General features: G+C 41.4%; 1 protein-coding gene and 1 long non-coding RNA gene across 2 annotated transcripts in view; one reads left to right on the top strand and one right to left on the bottom strand.

Annotated features, from left to right (window-relative positions):
- Positions 1-272: 272 nt before the first annotated feature.
- Positions 273-9,266, bottom strand: LOC126162564 (uncharacterized). Its single transcript, XR_007535089.1, has 2 exons — positions 9,017-9,266; positions 273-1,990 (listed from the first exon to the last, which is right to left on the bottom strand). It is a non-coding gene; the product is annotated as an uncharacterized LOC126162564 (long non-coding RNA).
- A 182-nt stretch (positions 9,267-9,448) lies between these two features.
- The window catches only part of LOC126158234 (uncharacterized), a 679,797-nt gene continuing 664,630 nt past the window's right edge, over positions 9,449-24,615 (top strand). The window contains exon 1 of the mRNA XM_049916428.1: positions 9,449-9,835. Coding sequence (XP_049772385.1) covers positions 9,733-9,835 — 103 coding nt within the window. The 5' untranslated portion in view covers positions 9,449-9,732. The remainder of the gene's footprint in view (positions 9,836-24,615) is intronic.

Genomic DNA, 24,615 nt, shown 5'->3' with positions numbered 1-24,615 from the left:
GTGGCCACAAAAGCCTTAACAATTTTGTAAACTGAGTAGAGTTTCACGAGTTCTCTGGTTGCAGTATTCATGGTAATTTTTGTTCTCCGAAGACATAATGAGTGAGCACAAACAAACTGACATCAGCAATCCTGGCCTTCATTGTTCCAGTAATGTACGATTTGTATGTTGAACAGTGGCTAGCATCCATGGATCTACATCTGCTGCCTGAACATTTGATGTTGCTGCTACTTGCTACATAGTCAGAGGGTATCCCAAAAGAACCTCATAAATAACAATATATTAAATGCATATATTTCCTAATACATTTATCAAGGCTTATGAGACTCTAAATGGTCATAGACCTCTTTTACCATGTCAAATGGTTCTCACTACAGACTTAATTACTAAAATATTCTGTACCCTCACAAGGTAAATGATCAACCATGCAGCTGCATCTTTCCCAAAAACATTCATCTAACTAAAGTGGAAAGATGTTCAGACAGGCACAATTGAAAGACACATACATGAAACTTTCGGCCACAGCCTTCAGCAGCAAACGAGAAACAAACACCATTCATACATAGAAGAAAGCACACATGACCGCCAACTGTGGCCCAAGCTGCTGGTCACGTGCGCGTGTGGTATGCATGCTTGTGTGTATGAACGGTGTGTGTTTCTCTTTTGCTGATGAAAACTGTGGCCGAATGCTTTGCATAAGTGTCTTTTAATTTTGCTTGTCTGCAACTTAATTGTGTCTTCTTTACGGTAAGTAGTAATCTATCTTTTCCTGTATTGTTGATTTTTCTACCTGGAGTTTCCATTGTTTGATTTTAATGTGGAGAGAGGAAGGAGAATGGACTAAAGACTGACATGCAGGTGAATAAGGTAGAGTAGCAAGCACAAAGAGGGAAAATGTTCCCATAATACAGTTTGTATGCTCACTGGATGCGAAGATCACATGCATTACTATGTGTCTCAAATCAAGACACTATTGCACCCAAATATGGTCCGGACAATGACCATCTGATTTGTAATATAAAAAAATAAAAAAAGACTTTTTTAAAACTGTTTACTTGTGAAACAATCCTTGAACAAATACCACAGAAGGCAGTTCATGGAGCCTTCACCAAGTTTTTGCATGCCTTGGTGCATACAAAATGAAGATAGAACATGAAGGTAATTGTCTGTAAACATCACATCTTTTTAACTTCCTTAAAACTTTAGGAGTAACTGTATTAAGAAATATTTGCTGTAAGAGTCACATAAGCTTTGGAACAGTTTCTTTGCAGCAGACCTGGCATGGACTGATTAGTATTCTGTAGAAGCATGCATTGGCATTACCATTAGAGAAAAAAGAATGTGGACATTGTTGTAAAAATGTTGTAGATGTGCCACTAACCATATATGCCATGCAGGATTTTTTTTTTATTTTTTACCCCCTTTGCTGTGCATGAATCTGCATGAAGATCAGGTTGCTGCTGTACAGTACTGCATGGAAAGTAATAAGGAAACAGCAACTGCACTCCTACTATTCACAGGAAGGGCAAATTTTAACTCCTGCTTACTTTAGACCCATGTATTGAGCCGATGAGTGCAGTAGCACTTTCCTCGTTGCACCAAACAAAATACTCGGTAGTTGGAACTGTCATCTATGAATTATTGAAAATCCTCACGCCACAGTTGACACGAGTCATTAACACAGATTTGCAATGACCTAGTGAGCAAATATATTGGATGACTGCTTAACAGATCTGTATCTGCTTCCTTCTCCTTCACTGCACCACTGCACAGGGTTCCTGAAAGATATTTTCCTCATATCATTGTGAGATGTGGAACTTGAACTTCATGGTTCCAATATGAGGGAGCCACCACTCACTTTGCACATCTTGCTTGTGAACTCCTGTGTCAGATGCTCCCTGAAAGATGAAAGATGGATTGGAAGATGAGTTTCTGTTCCTTGGGCAGCTTGTTCACTGATCTACCATCATGTCATTTCTTCTATGAGGCCCTGAAAAAAGTTTCATATATGAGAAATTTATAAACACAATCTCCTGGCAGGTGGGGAGGGGGGGGCAGGTGGGGCAATTTTGCCTGTAGATGACTGATAGCAGGCATTACAAAACTTTGTGCAATGATGTCAACCAGCATAGAAGCTGGTGAACACTATTTAGATCATTTGTTTATTTTGGCACCTTGTGCAAGTTGTGCATGTAAATAAAATTACTACAAAAATGCATCCAATTAGATTTTTATCATCTGCAGCATACAGGCAGCAGTATATGAAATTTACACATTTTCACTTATAAATTTTTACTTGTCCACTTCTGGATTAGGTTTTTTTATCACAAATTGTTACATTTGCCCTTTTTTCATATCTGAAAGATTGGAAACATCCTGTATATACAGTCAACTTAATGGCTGACCATTCAAAGTGCACATTTTGGCTCAAATGCACTATAAATTTAACAAAACAGGCAACCATAACCATATTTTTCTGTAAATTTATACAATTTTCTTTTGGATTCATTGATGTGACATTATTTTAGTCTTCATACAACTGATTTCCATACTAAATATTAAATTTGTTCCATTATGTCTCAAAGTTTGCCTGAACTAAAGACAAATAGCGCATTATCATAAGAATGAAGGTGGTGTAGATATTCCCCATTAACACAAATTGCTTGTTTATTTCAGTTTACATATCTGACATCTTTTCTGGTTGCTGAAACTAGTACTGGTGATACAATATCTTCTTGCCAGACTCCTTTTAGACTTCTTAATTTCCCACCTTTGTGCTGAAGTGTAATGAAATCTGAAATATTGACATACATAATCTTAAAGTGTAGGATATACAGTATGAAGGGGTCGACAGAAGCGTCTGATCCCACGCGTCGGCTTTGACCCATGACGTAAGGGTGTTGTCATGTGTGACGTCGTGACGGCGCGGAGTTTGGTTTGTGAGTGTGGCGTGTTTGTAGATGTCGTCGTGTTGTGGTTTATTGTGCTCTCTGGTGGTATGTTGAGGGTTTTCGTTTGTAAGGTGTAATGGGCTCAGTTTGCTTTTGCTCATTATCCAGAATTGTTCGAGTGTCGGCTGTGTTTGTAGTGGAATTCGTTTCAGTGAGTTAACGATTTTGTGTGAAGGTTAATTTAGTGTTGTTCGCTGTACATCGTGTGGTAATTTTAGTAAAATTAATTGGTTGTTGTTTTTGTTCAGGAATGGATATGACGGATAAAATTAACAGTGCGCAAGTCAAGGGAAGTGTTCGATCCCAATGTGTGACTGTGTATGTTGATATTGGTATCGGGAGATGTTTTTGAGCTATATAGGCCAAGGGAAGTGTTTAATCCTAATTTATGGGATCGGGAGCTGCTATTGAGCTATATAGGTCAAGGGAAGTGTCCCAATTCCAGATGATATTGTGTTTAGTGGTATTTGGGGAGTTTTGTGATGTCAGTTTTTTTCGTCGTTTTGTGTGGTTTTGTATGGTGGTGGGTGTCTAAATTTGATTAATTTAGTTTGCCCCCACCCCAAAACACCCCACTTCCCGCACTTGTCCCGTTAGTATCATTAGGCTTTTTGTGGAAAGTGTGTGTGTTTTTCGATGTATTTTCGTCCTCATAATGTGTATGTACCGACTTTATATGCGCCATATTGGAATCGTGGTTTATGATCATTTCCGCCATATCTGTGAAGTCATGGGTCAAAGCAGATGGGTGGGATCGGACGCTTCCATATTTCCATATGAAGTACTGGTAGAATGTAAATGTGCATTGTGCTACATAAATTCAAGCTGAAACTTTTCCTTTGTTCCATTAAAATCCAATCTCTCTTTCTCTCTATCTATCTGCCAATCAGACACTAAGTTATTATTTTAGTGAAAACATTGTTCATCGTGGAGAGGAAGCTGATGGCTGCAAATGTTTTTATTCTTTTTCCTTTTCTTTCAACTGTAACCCTGTGTTTACCACTGTCCCATTTTTGGGACACAAATATTTATTTCTATACAAGTAAATAATCTTTTAGCTTGATGGTTGTACAGACTGCTATACTGCCTGCAAATTGAAAAGAAATAATGTCTCTAATTAATTCTCTTTAGGAAACTTGCCTAATTTCTATCTTTGCACTTGATTGTGATTTAGTTTTCAGGGTGTGTTTGTCATGAAAATACAGATTTTCATGTCACATTTAGTATATGGTACTTCTTATTTCCTGAAGTACCATAAGTGCAATATCACTATTTTGTGTGTCCCAATAATGGGACAATGGCATGTTACTTTTTCACTCCTTTGTTGATGTGCCATATTACTGTAAAGACATCTTGAATACAAAAAATTACTAATTACATTGCCGAGAACTACTTCCTTTACATTGTATAGATTTCCTCCAAGGTTAGGCAGTAGAGTAAAACATTCCCTTTCACATTTTAAGATTCCAACAGGCTAGAAAAGTGCTGCATGGACTCACATTTGAAGTTCTAGCAGAATTGGAGAGCTATGAAGCGAGTGCAGATGGAACTGTTGACTTAGAATTTGTGATTATTTTCACCAAACTGTGGCAAGACAGGCATCAAACTGGAGACTTTAGGTGCAAGGAACCTGCATGATTCCACAATCAGAGTATCCAAATCGCAAGTTTTTCTTTGACAACTTTTTCACCACAGCTGACACACTCATCACACTGGGAAAGAGGAAAATGAAAGCTGCTGGAACAATAAGATACATGTGAACTACTGTATGCCCCTTGGCTTTAATGTATACAATATAAATATATGTTGACAAAGAGAATGAAGTTCAGGTAGTGAATCTCCCTTGAGATGTACTAAAAGATACTTGCAGGCAAAAAATGAGAAAATATCTGTTACAATGCTAAATCTCATGATAGAATGCAGCACCCATATGGGTGGCACTGATCTACAAGACAAGCAATATCACATTATAAGATGAGTACAAGATCAAAGAAGTGGGGGGGGGGGGGGGGAGGAGGGGGAATTTTTCACCCGGATGATTGATATCTGCAGGGTATACACATGGCACACATATCAAATTGCTAACCTACATGAGAAGCTCTCAATTTTGGATGTGCTAAGGATAACAGTGATGATGTACCTTTCAAAGGACAGCATCAACACAAAAACAGAGGACCACAAACAAACAATTCTCAAACCAATGGCAGGATGAATGAGCACAGATGTATGACTAGATCCAGGATGCCACTTGACTGTGCCAAGTAAAAGACAGAAGAGATGTACACACTGCAAGGAAAAAAAAGCCACCAAAATATGTGATAGGTGCAATGTTAGTGTATGTGATATGTTTTGCTTCATTTCATACGGAACAGATATTCACTAATACTACAAACAGTGTTTTTATTTTGTTCACAATGTTTCTTACAGTTTTTTGCATTCACAATAATATTGTGCATTTTGATAGCTAATTTAGCCAATGTCTTAAAAATGGGATAATAAATGGTTTTTGTACTAATACACTGAAATTTTTCGAAACAGCTTTTTCTTTCACTTGTCACTTAAGAGTATCACAGTAATATAAAAAAGGTCGAAAAATAAAGTTTTGTCAAATAAGGGGTAAATCATTTCTCTTGGGATATTATCACTATCACATCATTTTCATTGTTTCACACATGGAATAACACACATTGAGAGTCAAGGTTGTTGTTTTTGTTGTGGTCTTCAGCCCTGAGACTGGTTTGATGCAGCTCTCCATGTTACTCTATCCTGTGCAAGCTTCTTCATCTCCCAGTACCTACTGCAGCCTACATCCTTCTGAATCTGCTTAGTGCATTCATCTCTGGGCCTCCCTCTACGATTTTTACCCTCCACGCTGGCCTCCAGTACTAAATTGGTGATCCCTTGATGCCTCAGAACATCTGCTACCAACCAATTCCTTCTTCTCGTCAAGTAGTGACACAAACTCCTTTTCTCCCCAATTCTATTCAATATCTCCTCATTAGTTATGTGGTCTACCCATCTAATCTTCAGCATTCTTCTGTAGCACCACATTTTGAAAGTTTCTATTCTCTTCTTGTCTAAACTATTTATTGTCCATGTTTCACTTCCATACAAATACTTTCAGAAACGACTTCCTGACACTGAAATCAATACTTGATGTTAACAAATTTCTCTTCTTCAGAAACGCTTTTCCTTGCCATTGCCAGTCTACATTTTATATCCTCTCTACTTCAACCATCATCAGTTATTTTGCTCCCCAAATAGCAAAACTCCTATACTACTTTAAGCCTCTCATTTCCTAATCTAATTCCCTCAGCACCACCAGACTTAATTCGACTACATTCCATTATCCGTATTTTGCTTTTGTTGATGTTCATCTTATACCCTCCTTTCAAGACACTGTCCATTCCGTTCAACAGCTCTTCCAAGTCCTTTGCTGTCTCTGACAGAATTACAATGTCATCGGCGAACCTCAAAGTTTTTATTTCTTTCCCATGGATTTTAATACCTACTCCGAACTTTTCTTTTGTTTCCTTTACTGCTTGCTCAATATACAGATTAAACAGCATCAGGGAGAGGCTACAACCCTGTCTCACTCCCTTCCCAACCACTGCTTCCCTTTCATATCCCTCGACTCTCATAACTGCCATCTGGTTTCTGTACAAATTGTAAATAGCCTTTTGCTCCCTGTATTTTACCCCTGCCACCTTCAGAATTTGAAAGAGAGTATTCCAGTCAACATTGTCAAAAGCTTTCTCTACGTCTACAAATTCTAGAAACGTAGGTTTGCCTTTCCTTAATCTATTTTCTAAGATAAGTTGTAGGGTTACTATTGCCTCATGTGTTCCAACATTTCTACAGAATCCAAACTGATCTTCCCCGAGGTCGGCTTCTACCAGTTTTTGCATTCGTCTGTAAAGAATTTGTGATAGTATTTTGCAGCCGTGGCTTATTAAACTGATAGTTCGTTAAGTTTCACATCTGTCAATACCTGCTTTCTTTGGGATTGGAATTATTATATTCTTCTTGAAGTCTGAGGGAATTTCGCCTGTCTCATACATCTTGCTCACCAGATCATAGAGTTTTGTCAGGACTGGCTCTCCCACGGCTGTCAGTAGTTCTAATGGAATGTTGTCTACTCCCGGGGCCTTGTTTCGACTTAGGTCTTTCAGTGCTCTGTCAAACTCTTCACGCAGTATCGTATCTCCCATTTCATCTTCATCTACCTCCTCTTCCATTTCCATAATATTGTCCTCAAGAACATTGCCCCTGTATAGACCCTCTATATACTCCTTCCACCTTTCTGCTTTCCCTTCTTTGCTTAGAACTGGGTTTCCGTCTGAGCTCTTGATATTCATGCAAGTGGTTCTCTTTTCTCCAAAGGTCTCTTTAATTTTCCTGTTGGCAGTATCTATCTTACCACTCGTGAGATTTGTCCTCTATCCATCCCTGCTTAGCCATTTTGCACTTCCTGTCAATCTCACTTTTGAGACGTTTGTATTCCTTTTTGCCTGCTTCACTTACTGCATTTTTGTATTTTCTCCTTTCATCAATTAAATTCAGTATCTCTTCTGTTACCCAAGGATTTCTAATAGCCCTCGTCTTTTTACCTGTTTGATGGTCTGCTGTCTTCACTATTTCATTCCTCAAAGCTACCCATTCTTCTTCTACTGTATTTCTTTCCCCCATTCCTGTCAATTGTTCCCTTATGCTCTCCCTGAAATTGTTTGCAACCTCTGGTTCTTTCAGTTTATCCAGGTCTCATCTCCTTAAATTCCCACCTTTTTGCAGTTTCTTCAGTTTTAATCTACAGTTCATAACCAATAGATTGTGATCAGAGTCCACATCTGCCACTGGAAATGTCTTACATTTTAGAATCTGGTTCCTAAATCTCTGTCTTACCATTATATAATCTATCTGAAACCTTCTAGTATATCAAGGGTGCTTCCATGTATACAACCTTCTTTCATGATTCTTGAACCAAGTGTTAGCTATGATTAAGTTATGCTGTGTGCAAAATTCTACCAGGTGGCTTCCTCTTGCATTTCTTAGCCCCAATCCATATTCACCTACTACGTTTCCTTCTCTTCCTTTTCCTACTGTCGAATTCCAGTCACCCATGACTACTAAATTTTCGTCTCCCTTCACTACGTGAATAATTTCTTTTATCTCATCATACATTTCATCAATTTCTTCATCTTCTGGATAGCTAGTTGGCATCTTTTACTACTGTAGTAGGCATGGGCTTCGTGTCTATCTTGGACACAATGCTGTTTGTAGTAGCTTACCCACACTCCTATTTTTTAAATTCATTATTAATCCTACTCCTGCATTACTGTCAAGTAAGTCAAGGTACTGTCCCACTAAAGTGTACACCATGGCAACATGTCCGATAAAAATCAATTGAAGGGCAGTGAACACTGACATGTGAGAAAGTGGTAATTATTTTGGGGGCTGATACTGAAACCCTTCAACTGATCTGTACATAGCGGCGCCTAAGGTCTAGGTTAGGCTGGATGGCTAAAATTTGGTTGAGAGTTTGTGAAGCCAACGACTGTGATAAGCTATAGCTGGAATCTACATTTTGGAGTAGTGACGGGTTGATCTACGACGTATCCCAACATCTAGGTTCGGTTATAAGGTTGGAAATACATGTTAAAATCGTGTGAGTATATAAAAACGAAACATGTTAACTGATATAAACAATACTTGAAGGCAGACTACTAAATGCGTAAAAAGATTAGTTTGCAAGATATGCGACCATATCGACGAGTAACTGATCTGGCTCAGGAAACTGTAGTTGAAAAGAAAGATTGAACGGGCAAAATTATTGCACATGTAAATCAAGTTACAAATGTTACGTGTTGACGTGAGGATATTTCCACAAAATATGAATAGTTCGATGTCAAACAAATAAAAATATTGAAGATTGAAATACCCTTACAAATATGTTTGTTCTTTTGGTAATGTGGCGAAGGGGAGTACAAGTATTCGTTTAATGTCAAGGTGACGTGGAGCTAAAACAAAGAGAGCCCTTAAACATTTCGTAGTTATTTCAGTCTTACCTCCTTACATGTAATGATGTAAAGATGATTAAGTTAACTGCACTAAGCTTTCTTACTGTAACGTGTTCAACAGAATTTCGTGTTGTTTACAATAATATAACCTACAATTATTTCATTTGCTCATATGACACAAACTCATCTGTTTGACGTCATGCACTTAACAAGTTTATAGAGAAGTTTCCATCACAACAGTCTTAGCTAGCAATTTTATCATCCAGTTGTCTCACTTCCGTAGCAATGTACAATCTCGTACAACTAACAACAGTCTGTATGACACAAAAATAGTAAAACAGAAATATCAATACCTCGCATTTTAAGTTAATACAACGCCGTCGATAGTCGCCGACGGCGAACGTCGACTTACATATCGATACATGAGTTCCGATACCTGTCTATCGATAGCGTATCAACGCTACAGTCAGTGTACGAAGAGCTGGAGTGTGGTAATGTTTGAGTGTTTGACGTATGACTTCGCGGCTGGATTTACTTCACAATGAATGTCGAGAGAAGTGGTTCACAGAAACACTAACCTTGTGTTTATACGGATCTTCCCGAATGAAGAGTGTTGTGTAAATCGAGCGTTTCCTCATCGGCAATGCGATTCAAGTGTGCTTTGCCACAATGCATACCAGTTACATGTAGTGGTGTACGGGTTGCTCGTTTTTATTTTTGCTTAGGTCAGTTGAAGTAATGAGAATTTTGGAAGAAAAGGCATAATGTCTAACACCATGGTGAAAACTCCGCGTATATTGTATGTGTACCTGGCGTTCTATCTTCTGCACATCTGCAGCGGTTTTCCAGTGGATGTACGCACACAAGGTAAGTTCCCCTTACATGTTGCTATACACACATTGTAATAGTTGTAAATACATTTAAAGACCACGGAGTCAGTGGAATCGTGCTTTGATGGACAATTTCCTTGTTTGTGTGGCGAGTTTCATAATATTGTTTGTTGATACTAGAGAGCAGTAGGCGTTACTTTATGCTAAATGAACTGTTTAATTTAATAAAAAAAAGAAAGAAATTGAGCATCACTGTCGCTGGAGTGGCATGAAACATGTGTGACAGAGATGTTCGCAACTCTTGTTTTTTTTTTGTTTTTTTACTGACTTCAAGCATACAAACTTTTTAGCCATCACAAATAAATGTACTGACACGCATAACACAGTAAAATTTTTTTCTTTGTCATACATACCGTTTAGGGCATACATTCATAAGTTTTCAGATCAAAATTACTGTAATCAGATTAAAAAAACGCAGTTGACTGCTAAAAAATTATTTGTTAATGAAGTTCTTTAGTTAAGTTCAATTCATTTTAGATTTTTATGTCTTCTTTCGCTAGAAACCGAGATAAGGCATCATATGGTTCACAACTCAAAGACAATTTCAGTGTAATTTCTCTTTAGAAGAGAGAAGAATCATTTTTTGTTAGAGATTAAATGTGTAACTCTCTTTCTCGCTTCAGGGACAGGAACTATCTTTAAACTATATTTATTCCTTTGGATGTTAAGTGATTTATAGAAATCGTAGTATGTATGAAGTAAGGGGGGAGTATTTCTTTTTATGCATTAAGGGTAAATGTTTATCTGTATAGTATCATTCGTGCAGGAGAGAACAGTCGATGCCAGTTTTAACCCATAAAAATAAATACCTGCCATCCAGACTTGCAAACAGTTTTCAAAAATAGTAGGAGTAAATTGAATCTTATGTTGAACACCATGTGTGAATTTTATTTTAGTATCGTCTCATCAGTGGAACAACAAATGTTCCATCTGTCTGAGGTGGTCTTATGAAAATAGTGTGTTTTTAAATTGCACTTGGACAGAAAAAAATGTATATCAACCTGCAGCTAGTCACTATAGAATGACATAAGCAACCACAGAAATTCAGCAAGAGGCGGCAGCGTTTTCGAAAACAGTCAGTAATGTAATTACTGTTTACCCTCCTTTGTGTGCACGCTCTTCTGCTAGTGTTAATCCATCACTACCTGCAGCTGGATGCGTGTTTAGTCAATATTTTGCCTTAATTATTGCTTCTATTTCAAAATTTTCCTCGTAATTTGATCAAATTGATTGTTGCTGACGTGAAAATGTCACTTCCTCGCACTCGGGCAACAAAGAAAAAACCAGTCTCGAGATGAAGCGCTTATATGTTGAGCCAAATAACAAACTAACGATAAGTTAATCTCTGGTCCACGTGCTTTAGGGCCTGCTCACCCTAAGGTAGGCATATCTATTACCACTTTTGGTACCCACAAATAGTCAATGCACAGTAATATGACGGGATCTCACCGTGATAAACGCACGCCCAGTTTCCAAGAGTGCTGCTGGCAACCTACCAGCGATTATAATCTTCGCTGTTTTTACCCATCCATTTGTGAATTCATTTACAACCGGTGTCTGCTTCTTCCATCTGGTGGTGCTGTTTCGTACATATAATGTACCAGGGTCAGTGCTAAGGTCGTAAGTTGCTAGGGTCTTCCAAATTTGTGACGTTGCTTTGTATGTCAGGCTAAAGGGGGCGACAGGCAAACTAGTAACAATAAAATCTCACAAGAGAGCTCAATCCACAGAAGGTGATTCAGACACTCGTTCCCAATCCGAAAGTTCGTAGTCTTAAACTTGATTGTGTACAGATTTTTTTCCCCCTTTCTTTTACTGAAAGCGGATGTTAACGTTTGACAAAACGCAGGCTATGTAAAAGTTGCACTAGGATTCGTATTCTGAGTTATTTTGCAACCATCTAGCTTAAAAGGCTGTATGAGCTATGTGTTACAAGGATTTCTTTGACTCGCGAAAGCCAACGCGATAACATAATGATTAGATTAGTGAGTTGTAACTATGACACTAGCACACAAATACTAGTCAGACACTGAGAGCATACGTTAATTATCGTGTGATCCAAGGGTTTGGCGACCATGATCAACATTCTCACAACCTTTCGATCTAAGTTTGAGTCTATGTCCACCCTCACCCGTCATCCCCCGGCATCGGAGAAACAGAATTAACATCACAAATGCGAACTGTCACTCGATGTACTTTGTTTCGACAGGCAATAGTTTGCATGTAAGATGTTTGCTTCATCTCAGATTATAGTAGGATGTGCCAAAAATCCTGCAGTGTTTGATGATTTTCAGTTAGAAGCAATGGCGTAACCGCTTCTGTTAGTTATATGACTCTCCGTGCGCGCTTACAGTTGTTAAGAGCGGCGCCACAGTTTTTGTGTATGCTTCTCAAGATGATGTGCCGTGATAGTTTCAAGATATTGATATAACAAATACAACTTTAGTTCGGAAATTGCGCTGGACCGAATCGAAAAGGTTCCGTGTTAACTGACACTGCTGAGCAAACACTACATATACAAGCCAAGAGAGGAACGAAGTGGTTACGAAGAGAGAGTTCAACGTCCCGACGACATTAAGGTTGTTGAGTACAGCACGGTAGTGCGTTGAGGAGGAAATCGACGCCGACATTTTACTTTTTCAAAACACCGTCCCAGTATTCGCTTGATGTCATCTAAGGAAACTACGGGAAACTTAAATTCACCTGGCTGGACCGCTATTGAACATCTAGTTCACCTCGAATTTAATGATGATCAAAATTCTTCTTGGTGTTTAATGCCATAGCCACTGCGCCACCAACAGTCTTGAATCCATAAAGCCCTGATTAAATGTCTATCTACCCGAGAATTATTGCACCGCACCTGTAGATCAGAGTATGAAATTGTGCCGACTGTGACATAGTAATCCTCACTCTGTCACTGGATAGAGCGATTGTAGTAGGTAACTTGAAAAGTGATACTGGCAGGAAATTACGTCGCCAGGACTTGATCAGAAAGTGAAGAGGAGGTATTACTTTTAGTACCTGATCACTTGATTGTGCGTTAGTTTCCAGTGTTAAAAAAACCAAACCTCTCCGTAGTTTCTCAGAGCGTTAGGTCGTATGACACTGTTGATGGTTTTATGTCCCTTGGTTGGGGACCAACCTACGCTAAAGTACGGCTCCTCCTCAACTCGGCGGCCCAAGCGGCTGCTTGTGTCTCGTGGTCCTTTAAACCACCCATGCGTAAAACCGAGATGCTGGATGACTCTAATGCCCAGGAGAGATTCTTCAGTACGCGTGCGCAGTAAACTGTGCATCGAACAATACGTGGCGCATGTCAGGTACTGTGCTGTTCTGCCGTGCGCCGCAACTCACGCTCCTCTACAGAATCTGTGTGTCAGAAACACGCGCTGCTCTTCATTACCCTGCGTCCCCAATGTGCGCTTGGTCTAACAGTATACTGTGATTGGCACACCCACCCCTTCTCTGTCCCTGGAGGTACCTTATGAAATTCTGGATTAGTTGTCTCGAGACACTTGAGCGGAAGAATTTCCGATTCCAATCAGCAGTACACAGCTGACAGAGCACGAGAGACGCAGTGTGGCAGCATAGAGAGAGAGAGAGAGAGAGAGAGAGAGAGAGAGAGAGAGCAAGCGGAGACGATTCCGCACGCGAGCCTAGTGACTGTCAGTTGCAGCAGACATGGAACGAGGCCAGCAGAATTCCCGAACGCTGCGTGTGGGCTTGCAGCGAACGCTTCGCGGCCCATGCTACTGAGAACCTGGCGTTCGACGGGGGTTCATGATGGCGAACAGGGCGCCAGTGGAGCTTGCACGTAAGTTTCAGGTACGACCGTGTTCCCAATATGTACGAAGAAGTGCAAATTGTGTGATATCTTCGCGAAAAGAAATTCGGTCGTACTGCATCGACCTGGACAGGTACGTTGCTATTCGTTAATCCGTCTCCACAGAAGCGACATTTTTTGAACGGAATGACAATAAAAACAGGAAGACGTATCGTTGTTGCACACAGTCATCCCATAACGATACTCTCTGTGGCACAGTTCAGAATCGTCCCCTTGTCGTCACTGACGCAGGCTGATGTGGAAAAACACCGTTGATTTGCTGATTGGGAAATGTCTCAGTGCCTAGGCTGTCGATACACGTAGCAGTTCAGTTGCTTTCATAGGAATTACAGAAGTGTCTGTATTTTCCTCGTGAGTGAATTTCAACCCTAGTATCTCTGGAAACCAACAGTGTCCAGTCGGCACTGCTTACATATAGTCCAGAATATCTTTTATGATGCTTACATAACAATGAAGACCGACAGCCTTTGTTATTGCAGTGAACTTGTTTCACAGCTGTATTTGCAAAATATACCAGTTTAAGTATTCACAAACGTTATATTCACCTTTTCAAGATATTCGAAATGTAATTGGAAATGTGCACAACTTGATTCTTTAAAAATGTTCTTAGATCAAACTTTTCTATGTTATTAAATAGACTGAGATAAATCAAATCATTTGCATTTTACTGTTGTAATTTGTCAGTATCACGGGCTGTTTAAAACAGAGGTCCCCTCCTTAAGAGCGACAACCTGAATAATTTGCACCGGACACAATGACTCGGACTCATAGACATGAGAAGTAGGGTTTAAATTTTGGCCGGCCGGAGTGGCCGTGCGGTTCTGGGCGCTACAGTCTGGAACCGAGCGATCGCAACGGTCGCAGGTTTGAATCCTGCCTCGGGCATGGATGAGTGTGATGTCCTTAGGTTAGTTAGGTTTAATTAGTTCTAAGTTCTAGGCGACTGATGACCTCAGAAGTTAAGTCGCATAGTGCTCAGAGCCATTTTTTTTTTGTTTAAATTTTGTCACGGCCACATTATGTTAGTTTTCCCCAGATTCGCTAAATTACGTTGGATGAATACCGTCGTGGTTTCTTCAGAAAGGTCGCTTCCAATTTCACGCCTCATCCTTGTCCAGTCTCCATTTATACTGCGTCTCGATTTCGTTGTCCACGAGACACTGACTCCCAAACTCATCTTCTTTGTGAAGATAGTGGAAGAAAAAAGCAACCATGTGCCATGGGACATACACTTCCTTTTGAAAAATATCTGTGTGTGGGCTTCTTCAAGAAAACACTGTGGCACTGGAGACACGCGTGACGTTGATACACAGGGTGTTTCAAAAATATTCGTCGAATCTCCCACTGTATTTTATCTATGGGTGAAGATAGAAAATTGGGCTGAATCTCATCTTCCGCGCAGGACAGAGAAGTTTTTGATTTCGAAAGAACTATCCGACTTTACGAAGTTACACCTTTTACGTGCACAACCTTACGACTTTGCGCTAAGGATCTAAGTTTTCATTTAGTTTTCATAAATATTCAATGGGCCCTCCACCGGAAGTACGACAACATCCAGACGGTTGTCAAACTCGCCCCATACATTTGTGAGCATGTCTGGAGCTGTTGTATCCACTGGTGTCACTGTGCGGTCTCGCAGTTCACACAGAGTTGTTGAAAGGGGAGGCGCATACACGGAGTCTTTCAGAAGAAACGCCAGTTAAAAACTTCAATCGTAGAGGTCAGTGGTGTAATTCGAAATCCTTACACCACTCCATGGTTCAGGCGGCTCATCTGTATACTAAGCGACCAATCCGGAAGCCGATCCTGTTGCAGGTTGCCTATCTAAGAGCTTCCAGGGACAACAGAAATTTGATTTTCGATACGAAGTGCTACCCAAATGTTCCCGGAATATGTGTGTAGTTGGTGAAGTCCAGTTAATACGACGAAACGCCACCTGATAATACCTCATGTATCCTTGGAGAGTTTGTGTCTCAAGCGGATTTCTCAAAGGTTGTCGCGTGTAGTTTTTCTGCTCATTTTCCAATTTTCGTGTGTTTTGTGTGTTTCGAAACTGACGAAGGTAGTGGTACGGAAACAACGTGTGAACATAAACGTTTGTTTTAGTCTCGGAGAATCGCTACATAAACGCATGACATGGTGAAGCATTTGGAGAAGTCGCCATAGGTCGCAGTCACACGTAAGCTGTTTTAAACGTTTTCAAGATGGCAGCCATAGCCGGTATTGCTCCTGAAAATACCGATACCATTCGGAATACGTTCTTGGACGGTGGTAGGCAAACCATCCAGGAATGTTACGCTGAGTTAGTAGCAAAAAACAAAATGCCAGTTGTTCATCATCCGCTTTATTCACCGAGTGACTTTTTTTTTTTTAATTCTCCAGCGTGAAACTCAAGTTAAAAAGCCGAATATTTCACACAGTTGAGGAGATTCGAACAGAATCGCAATTGATACTAAATAGGCTCATGAAAACTGCATTCCGACGATCTTTCGGATGATGGAAACAACTAGGAACGATGTATGCATCTCTTCAAGTGTTTCTTTGTAGGGAAATGGAAATGCCGTGTGGCTAGGGCCTCCCGTCGGGTAGACCGTTCGCCTGGTGCAAGTCTTTCGAATTGACGCCACTTCGGCGACTTGCGTGTCGATGGGGATGAAATGATGATGAAAGACACACAACACCCAGTCATCACGAGGCAGAGAAAATCCCTGGCCCCGCCGGGAGTCGAACCCGGGACCCCGTGCGCGGGAAGCGAGAACGCTACCGCAAGACCACGAGCTGCGGACACTTTGTAGGTGATGGTGATAAACAAGATCCAGGTAAAGGGCGATTTTATTTGTTGGTGTTTTCCGGGACCTTTTGGGTATCACCTCGTATTTAGCGTAATCATTGGACCGAATTAAAAACTTTAAAATGCTGTCATAACATACTCATTAAGAGGTATAAACTTACGTTAGTCTTTTAACACATTACGGCAAGTATTACACTTAGAAACTATGCATTAGTCTTGAGGCAGCGTAACTCAGTAAGCGTAAATTACCTCGACTACACTCATCCAGTATTTGAGAGCGAGAGCTCCTAGCGACTCCCAACAAAAATGCAAACCTTCACGACACTTTTTCTCGCTGACACCCCCCACAAAATATTGGAAGGAAAAAAGTTATCGGTTATCGTCTAATACTTATTCGCTATTCTTGCAGTAAAACTTCAACATCGGGCACGCCGTTGTAATTTACTATTTCTTTACTAACTCTATTCCCAACACATTTTGCAGGTGGCGTCCACGCATACTACGTGACTTCATAAACATTGAGATGCGTGAAAAACTAGCTTTTGCGCAGATTACCCAGACTATGCTCAGCCAGTGTTTCATAATGAGAGCATTTAAGGACTTCCAACGATCTTTAAACACAATTGCAGAATTTTTTTAAACTTTTTGTCGGTTACATGCTTAGCATCAACATATTAACTCATTTGTAAAGTAATCAGAAGTTTGAAACTGTTCCATACACGTATTTTAGTTTCTTTAGAGAATCAGGGATTTACTGGTTTTTAAGAAATTGTCGTATATGCATGTACGGTCCTTCGCGTTTTTCGATGTGCCTCTGGCGATGAATCCGGATCGCGGTGGAACTTTGCATTTTTAACAACACGGTAAGTCATGTTAGGTGCCAAAGAAATTTAGGGAGAAACGAGAATCTAATAGTGCACCTTTTTATTTGTTGTTTGACATTAACCCCACTCCACTGTAAATTCCCTTCCTTCCCCTCCTCCACCAAAAAAATCTCTGTCGCTGGTATTGCTCTCATATTTGTTTACATGTAGAACTGCATCTGAACTGTATAAGCCGCCATGTGATGTGTATTAGAGGGTTCATATTGTACAAGTATCAGCCCATCTTATACCATTCACGGATTAGCAGGCTTCTCATTTGCGTGGTGAAACGCAGTTCCTCTGGCGACCCTGTTATTTTATCCGTAGATGAGAGAGTATGCCTTGTACCTCTATCTGATAATAGTGAGTTTTGTTCATTGTATTTCCGCACTTTAACTGTTTGTTTTTTAATGCTAGGATGAAGATAGAGTACCAGATATCATCCTTGCCAGGTGTCGGAAACAGCATGAAACAACACTTGATCGTCAAACTGGTAGCCGGATTCCATATTGTCAGTGGCTCAGAGAGGGGTTCAACGTGCAGCAATAAAAATTTTTGATCATTTGCTATTAACGTAAAATGTCAGACAGATAGCGAAGCAAGTTTTAAATCTAATTTAAAGTCATTTCTCCTGGATAACTTCTCCTATTCCATTGAAAAATTTCTGCTTAAAAACTGGTAACCAGTAAAAAAATAATATTTTTAAGTGTAGCTGCATGAGTGGGCATAAAATGATATGTTCATTAAGGTCAGTACTAATTATGTATACAGGTCATGTAAACTGATTCGCCGGCCGGAGTGGCCGTGCGGTTCTGGGCGCTACAGTCTGGAACCGAGCGGCCGCTACGGTCGCAGGTTCGAGTCTTGCCTCGTGAATGGATGTATGTGATGTCCTTAGGTTAGTTAGGTTTAATTAGTTCTAAGTTCTAGGCGACTGATGAGCTCAGAAGTTAAGTCGCATAGTGCTCAGAGCCATTTGAACCATTTTTTAAACTGATTCGTTCATCATTTCGACAAAGAAACCGTTTAGATGATCTATGTAACTGTCTGACTAACTAAATAAGTAAATGACTTGATCTGGTTCACGACCAAGACCCGCAAAAAAGCTTTATAATTCCTTGATTCAGAAAAGCATTTGTCAGTTTGCGAAAAACATTTAAACTTACTGAGTGTAGGTCCATATTTGTGACTGGGTTCAGGACTTCAGATAGAACTCAACATGTCGGTTTTAACGGAACAAAATCGACAGCTGCAAAGGTAATTTCAGGTGAACCTCAAGAAAGTGTGAAAGAATCTTTACAATATCTGTAAATGATATAGTGGATAATGTCGTAAGCTCCGTAAGACTCATCGCAGTTGATGTGGTTGTGTATAAGAAGACGGTAGCGAACTGCAGGAAGACCTGTAGAGGATTAATGGTTGCTGTAGGAACTGGCAGTTGATCCTGAACCTAAAAAGAAGTGACTTATTGCGTATAGACGAAGAAATCCACTACTGTACAATTGTTCTATTGGTGACAAATCACTTGAACAGGAAATACCGTAAAACACCAAGGAGTAATCATTCGGAGCGACCTAAAATGGAATGACCACTTAAATCAAATACTCGTAATAGGAAGAGCAGATGCGAGGCTGAGATTCATAGGAGGAGGAGACTAGTGTTTAGCGTTCCGCCCGACAACGAGATCATTGGAGATGGAGCTCAAGCTCAGATTATTGAAGGATGGAGAAGGAAATCGGCCGTGTCCTTTCAAAGGAACCATCCCTGCATTTGCCTGAAGCAATTTAGGGAAATCACGGAAAATCTAAATCAGGATGACCGGAAGCGGGTTTAAACCGTCATCCTCCCGAATACGAGTGCAGTGTGCTGACCTCTGCGACACCTCGCTCGGTTTTATAGGAAGACACTTATGGGCATGTAATTCTTCCACGAAAGAAGTAGCTTGCAAAACACTTGTTCAACCGTCTGGGACCTGTACCAGGTTAGTACAACAGAAGAGATTGAACGGAGAGCGGTGCGACCCATCACGGGATCGTTTAGTCAGCGCGAGAGCTTTACGGAGATGCTTAACAAATCCCAATGGAAGACGCTGCAAAAGAGGCGGCGTGCATCACGCAATTGGAACAGGGAAAGGGGAACAGATATGGCGCCACAAGTACAGTCCACTGCACGGTGTACGAGGTGTGTGAGAAAAGTAATGAGACTGACTACACTGCGAGCAACCTGCCAACACTGTGTTGCTCTACTTGTGTAGACCAGAGTGTTCATCCCTTCCAGGAGTTCAGTGTAGTGATGGGGAGCTCGTGAATGAGTCGTTCAAATGAACGCTTCACTCCAGTGAAGTGTGAACTAACCACTCAATTTCAATGAACTGGTACTTCAAACTCTTCACAGATAACACACTCCATACTTCTTTCTAGTTCACTCACTCTCTTCCCCTCTCCCTCATCCCATTACATCTGCACTACGTCACTCATTCTCCCTTCACTTCAGTTCCCCCTCTACTGCCTGTCGACGAATCGCGCGGCGTTTGTGGGAAACGATAGGTTCGCGATGGCTTGTGAAAGTGAGGGGCGAGGGGAAGGCAGCGTCAGCTGCTTCCTGCAGTGCTGACATCATTACCCCTGACTATTTGTGCAGTTCAGTTATACTTCGCGTCTACCGGTAGCCTACCGTTGGCAGCGCTTGCGGACCAATGAATATTACAGATACAAACGAAGAGGCTGGCTGTGTGAGCACGCACAGCCAACATGAAAATAAAAGGCTTGTTAATAACACGGAAAGAGGGATTTTACCTGAAATCGTACCAATGACTACAGGTGACAGTTTAAGCTGTTTTGAATCTGGAGGGTTATTATTCTCAACAAAAATAAAATCTACAGGAAAACTTCTGAATAATTTCTTAACGTAGATATATAGACTATGTGACAGTGGTAAACATACACATTCTATTTTGGATTAAATTTTAAAAGGAACATAAAATTGGACTGCATTTCGTTGGTAGCCCTAGTTTTCAATCCATGAATACAACAAATAATGTTTCACTTGGCAGATAAAGACTTTTTTGGGCGCTTCATGACAAAATGTCGAGCAAGATTAAATGTAATACCTTCTTTATATTTGACAGGCTTCTCTGTTTATCTTTCCTTTGTCCCCTTCGACCATGCTCTATTTAAGTTCTGAGACGCTGTAAGAGCGTAAAACGTTGCGTTCACGTTACTGCATAGTTCTGCCATCTGTTGGTAAAATTATGAAGTATTACGAAGCTTTATTGTACGAGCGAGGCGAAGCGAGCGTAGCCGCGGCTGAGCGGCGAACTGGGCAACTTCGCCAGGCTTCCGTACTTCGTGAATGAACTACTTCATTTGAACGCTTCACGGCAAAGAGTGAAATGAATGAAGTAGTTCACGGGAATGAACGCGTTCGACCCATCTCTAGTTCAGTGCGAGTTTGTTCCGCTCAGCCACCACGTGTTTCTTGAGAGCACCATCGAAGCTGTTTGTGCTTTTGTTGTGTGTTAGGATAATGGAACAGCTGAATTTAGAGCAAAGGTATGCCATCAAGTTTTGTGTCAAACTGAGGGACTCCGCGAATGTGACCTTCGACAAGCAGCACGAGTTCTACGGGGTACATTCCGTATCAAGAGAACAAGTCTTTCGTCGGCACAAATCATTTTTGAAAGGCCGAGAACACATTGAAGATGAACCTCGCTCAGGGAGACCTTCAAAAAGCGACGAAAATGTAGAACGTGTGCATGCGCTTGTGAAATCACACCGACGTTTAACAATAAGAATGATGAGTGACCTGTTGAACACTTTCACTGTATTTTGACTGAAATTTTGCACACGCGGAAGGTTTGTGCAAAAATAGTGCCGAAAAACCTCACAACTGAGCAGAAGGACAGTCGAGGAAACGCGTCCCTTTGAACTTCTTGAGAGGATTGCCAACGACCACGAATGGTTCAGTTACGTGATCACAGGTGACAGATCCTGGATTTTTGGATAAGATCCTGAGACTAAGCGGCAAAGTAGGGAGTGTCACAATGAGACATCACCTCGAAAGAAAAAGAAAAAAAAAATGTTGTGGGTAAATCGAAGATCACAACAATGCTTTTCTTTACAATAGGGGTAGAACTTGTCCAAATCGTCAACCAAGCGTTTTACAAAGTGTCCTTAGAAGATCCAGGAAAAGAGGAATCGAGTTAGACCAGACGTTACAGACAAGTGGACCCTGCATCATAACAACGCACCATGTCACACGGCCGCTTCCTTCACGAAATTTTTGACCTCAAATGACATCCCTGTTGTTGCACAGCCCACCTGTTCACCTGATCTGAGTCCTAGTTACTTTTTTCTCGGAATTGAAAAACGAAGTTAAAGGACGTCATGAATTCATTCTGGAGACAATTCAAACGAATGTGACCGACATGTTCAAGGTCCTACGAGCCTTTCAGCGCTGGTGCCAAGACCAGGAACGACGAGTCAGGCGGTGTATAGTTGCCGAACGGAACTGCTTTGAAGGATACAATATTGTTGTTGTTTTTTTTAATTGTGGTAGGTCGAAAAGCAGTCTCATTGCTTTTCTCACACATCTCGTAAGATGACTTGCAGAGTATTGGTTGTAGGTTGTAGGGCACATCAAAACAAACATTTTCCCCTAATGTCATTTTTTCCTATGAGGAGTATTTAAACCGGTAGAGGAAGATTTCTCTGGCGGCAAATTAAATAAACCAACAAACACTTTTCCATTTTTTATGACCAAGAGACAACACATTAACACAACCCAATTTCAATTACAGTAGATTTTCAAAAATGCCTCCATTGACACGTAAACAAAGGTTACACCGTCGGATCATGTTCTGTCTGACACGGGCAAAAACCGCAGGAGTATCCTGAATTGTTCCTGCTGCTGCTACTATCCGGGCAACCAGATCCTCTTCTGATGCAACAGGAGTTGCGTAAACAAAGTTGCGCATCTCTCCCCACACAAAAAAGTCCAGAGGGCACATATCTGAGGATCGAGCAGACCATGGTACGGGATCACCTCTGCCAATCCACGTTTCTGGGAACCATCGGTCCAGGAATCGACGCATACGACGACTGAAATGTGCCGGCGTCCCGTCATGTTGGAACCACATGCGTCTTGTAGGGAGCGGGACGTCTTCCAGCAATTCTGGTAATGCTCCGTCGTGAAAACTGTAGTAGTGCCTGCTATTTAATGGCCTAGGTAGCACATACGGCCCAATTAAACAGTCCCCAATAAAACCGACCCACACATTAACGAGAAACCGCACTTGATGTGCGCTAGTAACTGTGGCATGTGGGTTATTCTAACTCCAAAGATGCGAATTGTGCATACTGAAGACTCCATCACGCCCGAACGTTGCTTCATCGGTAAACAAAACAGAGGATGGAAATGTAGAATGCATTTAACACTGTTCCAGGTACCACTGCGAAAACTGTGCTCTGGGTGGATAATCAACTGGTTACAGGTTGTGGACACGCTGTAAGTGAAATGGACGTAACAACTGCTCTCGAAGGACTGTTCTTACATTCTGATTCGTCCCTATGTTACGTGCAATTGCACGACTGCTGGTTGAAGGATTCCGCGCCACATGCTGCAAGACAGGTTCCTCAACTTGCAGCTTTCTTACCGTGCGACGGCGTCCCTGTCCAGGTAATCTGCTAAATGACCCGGTCTCACGCAGACGTTGGTACACAGCAGCAAAGGTCGTATGATGCGGGATACGGCGATTAGGATACTGTTGTTGATAAACCCGCTGTGCAGCTCGTCCGTTGTGGTGCCCTATGTAGTGCGTACCAACCATATCAGTGTGCTCACTCCAGGTGTATCGCTCCATTAGTAAACAGAGACAATGCACTACTACACTGGTGGACAGCAGTTGCCTATAACTGAAGAGCATAATACGCCGTCAAACAACTGAACATCGAAATACGGCCTCTAAGAGCGTAATACGGCCTCCACCGGTTTAAATAATCCTCATTGGAAAAAATGACATTAGGGAAAAATATTTGTTTTGATGTCCCCTACAACCTCCCAGAGTCTGTCGGTTTAAATACGAGGGTTGTTTTTTAAGTAAGGGCCGTTCGCGCGTATAGTCCCGTAGTTCGCGCGGACGCCGCAATAAGCCACCGCGCCACTTGCCGGCATCCTTCCCGTTCACAGTGATGCAAGTTGCAGCTCTGTAGCTGACGTGTACGCATCGCTGTGCTACTTTATAATGTTTACGATTATTGAATCGCTCGACGCGTGTGAGATACGGTCAGTGATACGTTTTTTGACCGCGAGAAGCCTATCAGCTGCAGAAATTCATCGTCAGTTAACAGAAGTTTATGGCTTGAATGCAATGAGTGAAGGTAAAGTGCGTCAATGGGTTAGAGAGTTTAAAAATGGCCGTCAAAACGTCTATGACGAAGAACGCTCAGGCCGGCCCTCTGTGATGACTGATGATTTGGTGGCTGCAGTCGAAACAAAGATTCGTGAGGACAGAAGATTCACAATTTCCACTCTTTCTTTGGAATTTCCACAAGTTTCAAGATCGGTTTTGTACAAAATTGTGTCTGAAAACCTAAACTTTAAGAAACTGTGTTCTCGGTGGATACCCAGACTCCTCACAGAGGACCACAAAGGGAAGAGATTTGCCACTTCATTTGACTTTTTGATTCGTTACGAGGAAGAAGGGGATGACATGTTGAGTCAAATTGTCACTGGAGATGAAACATGGGTATCACTCCCGAAAGCAAGCGACAATCGATGGAATGGCGACACACAACCTCACCCGTCCAGGTCAAAGCCAAACAGACGCTGTCAAAGTGCAAGATTATGGCAACTGTGTTCTGGGACCGGCGCAGTGTTTTGCTAGTGGACTTAATGCCACGAGGAACGACAATCAACTCAGATGCCTACTGTGCAACTCTAAAGAAGCTCCGCAGAATAATTCAAAACAAAAGGCGCGGCATGCTGACAAAAGGAGTTTTGCTCCTGCACGATAACGCTAGGCCTCACACCTCTCAAAAGACTGGGGATTTGATTGATTCTTTTGGCTGGGAAGTTTTGGACCATGCACCATACAGCCCCGACCTTGCTCCTAGCGATTTTCACCTTTTCCGGTACCGGAAACATCATCTTGGCGGGCAGCGCTTCAATGACGACGATGAAGTGAAAGCGGCCGTGAACTCTTGGCTGTCGGAGCAGGCGGCCGAATTCTTTGAAGAGGGAATTAAAAACTTAGTTGTACG

Source organism: Schistocerca cancellata, chromosome 2, assembly GCF_023864275.1.
Source record: "Schistocerca cancellata isolate TAMUIC-IGC-003103 chromosome 2, iqSchCanc2.1, whole genome shotgun sequence".
Lineage (NCBI taxonomy): Eukaryota > Metazoa > Arthropoda > Insecta > Orthoptera > Acrididae > Schistocerca > Schistocerca cancellata.
This window is presented reverse-complemented; position numbering and strand designations above follow the sequence as displayed.